The sequence below is a fragment of the Chiloscyllium punctatum genome, chromosome 44 (genome assembly GCF_047496795.1).
Source record: "Chiloscyllium punctatum isolate Juve2018m chromosome 44, sChiPun1.3, whole genome shotgun sequence".
Classification (NCBI taxonomy): domain Eukaryota; kingdom Metazoa; phylum Chordata; class Chondrichthyes; order Orectolobiformes; family Hemiscylliidae; genus Chiloscyllium; species Chiloscyllium punctatum.
Window position 1 is genome coordinate 35,832,591 of NC_092782.1, and position 6,000 is coordinate 35,838,590.

The 6,000-nt window shown below is 37.0% G+C and overlaps 1 protein-coding gene across 3 annotated transcripts in view; it reads left to right on the forward strand.

Moving 5' to 3' along the window:
• The window catches only part of LOC140466871 (hepatocyte growth factor-like), a 50,584-nt gene extending 45,156 nt beyond the window's left edge, over window positions 1-5,428 (forward strand). For all 3 annotated transcript variants that reach the window (XM_072562619.1, XM_072562620.1, XM_072562621.1), the window contains exon 18: window positions 1,177-5,428. In XM_072562619.1, the coding sequence (XP_072418720.1) occupies window positions 1,177-1,359 (183 nt within the window). In that variant the 3' untranslated portion in view covers window positions 1,360-5,428. The remainder of the gene's footprint in view (window positions 1-1,176) is intronic.
• Window positions 5,429-6,000: the final 572 nt, after the last annotated feature.

Genomic DNA, 6,000 nt, shown 5'->3' on the forward strand with positions numbered 1-6,000 from the left:
TTCCTTGAGAGATCCAGGCTACAAATGAGTAGGATTCATGGAGAGTGTGGTTGGTAATAGGAGCACGAAGTTGGCTCTTTAGTGGGATGCTCCTTCCTTGATGGGTCGGGCCTCTCGAGCAGGTATTGATGAGGGACCTCTCCATTTGACTCATCCCACTCTCAAATATCACACACCCAGCTGGAAGCAATCCTGACCGTCTGTTTTATTGGTTTTCCACATGCAAAGTCTCCTGTTTGCCATTGGGTGAATAAGGGGTACAGTGGAATGTGGCTCTGGCCGACAGGGCCTGAACCCATCCATGAGACCGCCTGATCTGATGGAGTATGAAGTCCCGACTCAACACACTCTTCCGCTTCCTCCCTGCCCCCCCACCCGCCCCCAACCCCCTGATTAAATGACTCCATCACCCAAACTCACCCTGTGCAAGGAATTAAATGTCACTCCACATGTCTTGCACTGAGAGTATGTTTTATAGTAGATGTTTAATTATCCAAATATTCTGTAAGTGAAAGAAATAAGGTCACATTTTAAGCAGAGATGCTTTTTTTTCAACTTATTTCTCAAATATAATAGCTTCCTAACATGTGTAATATATCATATGTAGTTTTGAAGTAGATGGTATGTTTTCTCTTTGATCCTGTTAGCATTGAGGCCAGACTGTGAAGCTGGGAAAACACAATATCATTGCTTATTAATGCTTTTGTTTACTGAGAGCATTGGTAGTACAGGAAAATGGGAGATGTGGTTGCACCAGACAACATTCGGAGTTGAGTTAATTATTAATGCAATCTCTCTTGATCTAACTGTAATGTGTTTTGTTATGTTGTGAATAATGCACTAAAGTGATGAGAAATGAGTGAAAAGTGGTGAGATGAACCTAGTTCATGCTTTTTAGGTAGAAAGAGATTCGAAAGTGAAGTCTGAGTTGTATTTGGTGCTGATCTCATGCTTAGACACCCAGAAAAGCTGGTGAAGTAGTTGATCAGTTCACTGATGAACTAATGAATATCTCTTACTGGCAATTAGAAATGAAATCACTCCGTTCAAAATTAATGTTTTGGAAAACTGAAGGTTTTTTTTTACTGAAGCCAGATATTAGAACAAAAGTGTGCATGAAACTTTTCCTATTGTAATAACTTAGACTCTTGCAATTTTTCTTGTTTTGTTTTACAGCGAGATTATGGTGGCCCCCTAGTCTGTGAAGAACATAACCAAAGCTTATTGCAAGGTGTCATCATTCCTGGTCGAGGTTGTGCAAAACCAAAGCGTCCTGGTATTTTTGTGAGGGTGTCATATTATGTCACATGGATACACAAAGTCTGTAAGACATACAAAAAACACAACCGCATTGGATGAATGTGTCAACCGAAATTCTTAATTGCCAAGCACATAATTTATCAATTGAAGACTCATGTTGCTGCAGATAACTATCAACTCTATTGATTCTTCCCTTTTTTAAGAATGGTTTATCTGATCATTCTCTTCATTGTTCAACTATATCTGGATATCTGAGTTTTGTATGTATTTTTGGAGGGTTCCTGAGGTACAACTGCAATAAAGTAGAAGTAAGGAAATTTCCATAATGTCAGGTTAACATCTGGCTCACACTTGAAAAGCTTTTCTTTCTGAAATTTTATTTTGATGTTGGAGTAGCTGCTTGTTCTGCTCTGAAGACAGACATTCAGTTCATGAAACGTTTGTGCCTTTTGTTATAACTTAGCTTGAACAAATTCTCTTCCTGCACTTGAGAAGGTTGACTAGAACCTTCAGCATTAAATCAGGCAAGCAAAGAACTAGATTCTAGAGTAACCTATAGGGCAACTTGATTTGGGCTCATTTAGGAGCATTAGCTGTCCAAATGTATGTTGTATATAATTTAATGTAATTTTTCCAAGCATTCCAATTTTTGTAATGGAATGAATTGGATTTATATCAGAATTTTACAACTTTGAAACTCTTTTTTTTTAAAGTATACATGCTACACATTTGTGTGCGTGTCCTCTAGAGGATTTAATGCAAGGACTAAAATGGATTTAAAACTCATTCAGATATCTTTTACAAAGTTTTTTTTTCTTTTCAATTTCCTCTCTTGTTAAGACAATTGAATAACTTGTACTCAATGTTTTATTCCTTGAGTGACTGAAACTGCTGTCAAGACACAATGCAAATGTTGTTTGCTGCAACATTTTTTGCAAACTGACAACAGAGAATCCTTTCTATGCACTTGTCCACTTATTTTCTGTGACCTGTACACAGCCTTGCTTCTCCACTCATCTGCTGGTCAGATTTGGACTTTTGTAATAAAAACAACAATGAGTTTTCAACATCCCAAATTCTGCATTCCAGAATTGAAATATCAATGTTGTGCAACATTAGAGCTGCAGCTTTTCTGTGTCCATCTGCTGAGCACTGTTCCATTGTTTAGCATCTTTGCCAATTCAGCCAATCCTCTCTAATCCTGCTACCTACTGACCCTTGATCTAACTGTGATGGTACTTTGAGAACACTGACTGGAGGACGAATAGCAGTAGCTGCCCTTGCAGCAAGCCTGATTAATAGCCTCGTGGAGCTGACTCCTGAATAACACATCCAATTATTTCATAACATCTGGACTGACAAACTCTTTCACCAGTTTAGCTCAACTTTAGAAATATACATTTATGAATATTTTTCTTATTTGGGCAATTTGTTTTAGTGTCATTCAGGGGTCTAATTTTCCATTTCTCTTTGCTAGGCTGTTTTGAAAATGGCACTGATTCAAGTAATGATAGATTTATAGCTTTTACTCATTATTGCCTTTTTTGTGACAAGAGGGAATAAAAAAAATTCTTCTGAAATGGAGAAGGAGGGCTATAAACATTGCTTTTTTTTTACAACTTCCACCACACACTCTACTTTTTTAATATGCAAAAGCATTTAAGCAAGGGGGGAGAAAACACATTTAATTAATTTACTTGCCTGGATTGCTCTTGCAATAAATAATACAGATATCTAACTAGTGAGATGAATAACTTTGGATCTTCTGAATATATTTGTTGCCAATTAGATACAAGTCATAGCAAGGTGCCGATTTAAGTCTTGCAACCAGAAATTCCCAGGTTAAACCCCTGCTGGTTGGCCTGTACCAGACAGCTGATGTTTTATAGCTGGCTCAAATGGCACTGGGTTAAGAGGAGCTGGTCAGATTTTCCAATATGATTCTGAAGGAGGGTCACTGAACCCAAAATTTTAACTCTGTTTTCTCTCCACCAATGCTGCCAGACTTGCTGAGTTTTTCCAGCAATTTCTAGCTTTGTTTCCAATATTCTAATTATCCCACTTGGAAAATGCATCCAGCTGAAGTAGAGGAACGACCCATGAAACCAAATTCTCAGCATTAGTCAGTGCCTTTAGGAGAGGAGACAGAAGGGTTGGGGAGAAGGGATAAAAGGATGATTTGCATGTTCATTGAGTGAATGTTATGAGTTTTCAACAGACATATATTACTAAATAATCTTTCCAGTTGTATGGTTACCCTACTGTGTGTGGCTGTTTTTGTAAAATGTATGCCAAGTTAAAGTATGTGGTTTTACATCTTCTTGTAATAATTCAAATGAGGGAACACTGAAAGGCAACCTAGGATTACTTGTCTATCTTATCCTCAAACTACGCTTATTTTAAAAAAATGATTTTTTGACTTGATATTTTCATTAACGCTGATTAGCAGTTTAGTTTTGAATGAGCATCTGGGTATTGTTGCAATGTTGGCACAAAAGCTGATATATAATCCTCACAGTGTGGAAACAGGCCCAACAAATCCACACCGATCCTCTGAAGACTAACTCACCCAGACCCATTCCCCTACCTCTATTAACCCCTGACTAATGCACCTAACCTACACATCCCTGAATACTATGGGTAATTTAGCATGGCCAATTCATCGAACTCTCGCATCTTTGGAGTGTGAGAGGAAACCGGAGCACCAAGAGGAAATCCAAGCAGATACTGGGAGAATGTGCAAACTACTCACAGACAGTTGCTGGAGGCTGGAATTGAACCCAGGACCCTGGCACTGTGAGGCAGCAGTGCTAACCATCGAGCCACCATGCCACCACAATATAGATTGTGTCACCTCTTTTTGCAATTTATTTGTCTTTTTTGGTGAACACAGTGCATGTTGGACTAGATTTTGTAGGTATACCTTCAATCGATTGTTTTACAGATGTCACTTATTTCTTTAATGATCTGAAAACTGTTTATATTTTGAAATTACTTTGGTACTTTTAGCACCCAGAATTGTTGAATTTAGACAACTGTGTTTGCAGTTGTCTAAGAGCAAATCCAATTGTACCTGCTGCCAAGTATGCAATGGCACAATTGCTAAGATTTTTCTCCTGCTTACTATAGTAGTGATAACCATTTGTGGTGATATTAAATTCAGACAATGCCCAGATAAACATATCTTTATAAAGTTCTCAATTTGAAACATTATCAAAAGATAAAGCGAAGAACTGGTTTCTTTTTTGGAAAGTATATTGAAAGAGTTTGTAATGTGAAATAAAACATTGTATTTTGTGCTTCTCTTTCCCCCTCCCTTCTTGCCAGCTTCCAAAGAAGCGAAAAGAACATATTTAGGGGTTAACAGCTCTGGTGAAGAATCTAATAGTATAACTATTATACAGGTGCGCCAGCTGGTTTGAAGTGGTTTCATTTGAAAGTAATTTTAAGGTCTGATGTTTGTCTAGTTTAAGGATGCTCTCTGTAATCCCAAAAAAAAAGTGTTCCTTTTGGGGATTTTCCATAGGATGCACAGTTATAAAATGAGGGAAGAGCATAAATAGAATAAACCTTTAGCGGTAATCTCCTCACTCGTCAAAGTGGGCTTTCACATCTGATTTGCATTATGGAAGTTTACTGTTGTGAAATGGAAAATACTAAACTTGTAGTGTGATTTGACTGGATACCTTCATGCATCTCTGAGCATGTTGTAATGTTGCTGAAGGATGGGATTGCAATAAATAAAACTCGACCTTTTTACAACTACATCTGGTTCAAACCATGGCTTGAAAATCCTGTTAATGGTTAGTTCTACAAATATTTTAATTTCAAAAGGGCTGTTTCTGTCTTTGAACTAAAAAAAGGATTCTAGATTAGGGTCACTTTGGAAATAAAGTTGCTTGTGATGTACTTTACATTATTTATAAGCAGCTCTAATGCACAAGCACACTTTGTGAGTGTTTTGAAACTGGTTTTGCACACTTTTGTATACAACTCTTGACTTGTTACATAATGTTTGTTGCGTACTTTACAAATGTTTTAAATACAATTTATCTTCTGTTGAGCAGGAGAAATTTAACCATTTATTCAATAGATGGGTTGTTCTACATCACTTCACATGCTATTTTGAGCTGATTAGAAAAAAATATTTTTATGTACTTTTTTTATAATGACCTCTGTATATAAAATAAAAGCATTAGCTTGAAACTTTTTTTGATGGTTTTTGGTTGACTACACTTCTATGGCTAGAACGTATTTGCCGTGGAACTTAGTGGAGTTGAGGCTAAACTGCAAGTTTAGCTTATTTGAATAATTAATGTCCAAGATTGCTTTTGACTTGTACTCTTAATTTGTAATTCAGGAATGGGATTAATAACTCCATTTCAAATGTTCATATCCTGTTAAAGCTATGTAGTGTCATTAACGGGGTACTTAAAATATTGTAGATGTCTTAAAAGCTGTTCACCCTAAGTGGACCCCAGGATCCTTGAGTCATGTTTGTGTGCTTACTCGCTGGTTAGAAAATATATTTTTGTCGAAAATTATCTTGATGTACATTTTGGAAGTGTCTTAGCTTTACTAAACAATATATGATGCAATATAGGAGCAGAACTAGATCTTTTCAACCTCTTGTGGTTGCTTTGACGTAAAACCAGATCGAGGCTGATATGTTTTTGTTTCAAGCTGCACATTCCTATCTATCCCATCTAACACTGGAATATATAACCATGGATGAGAACT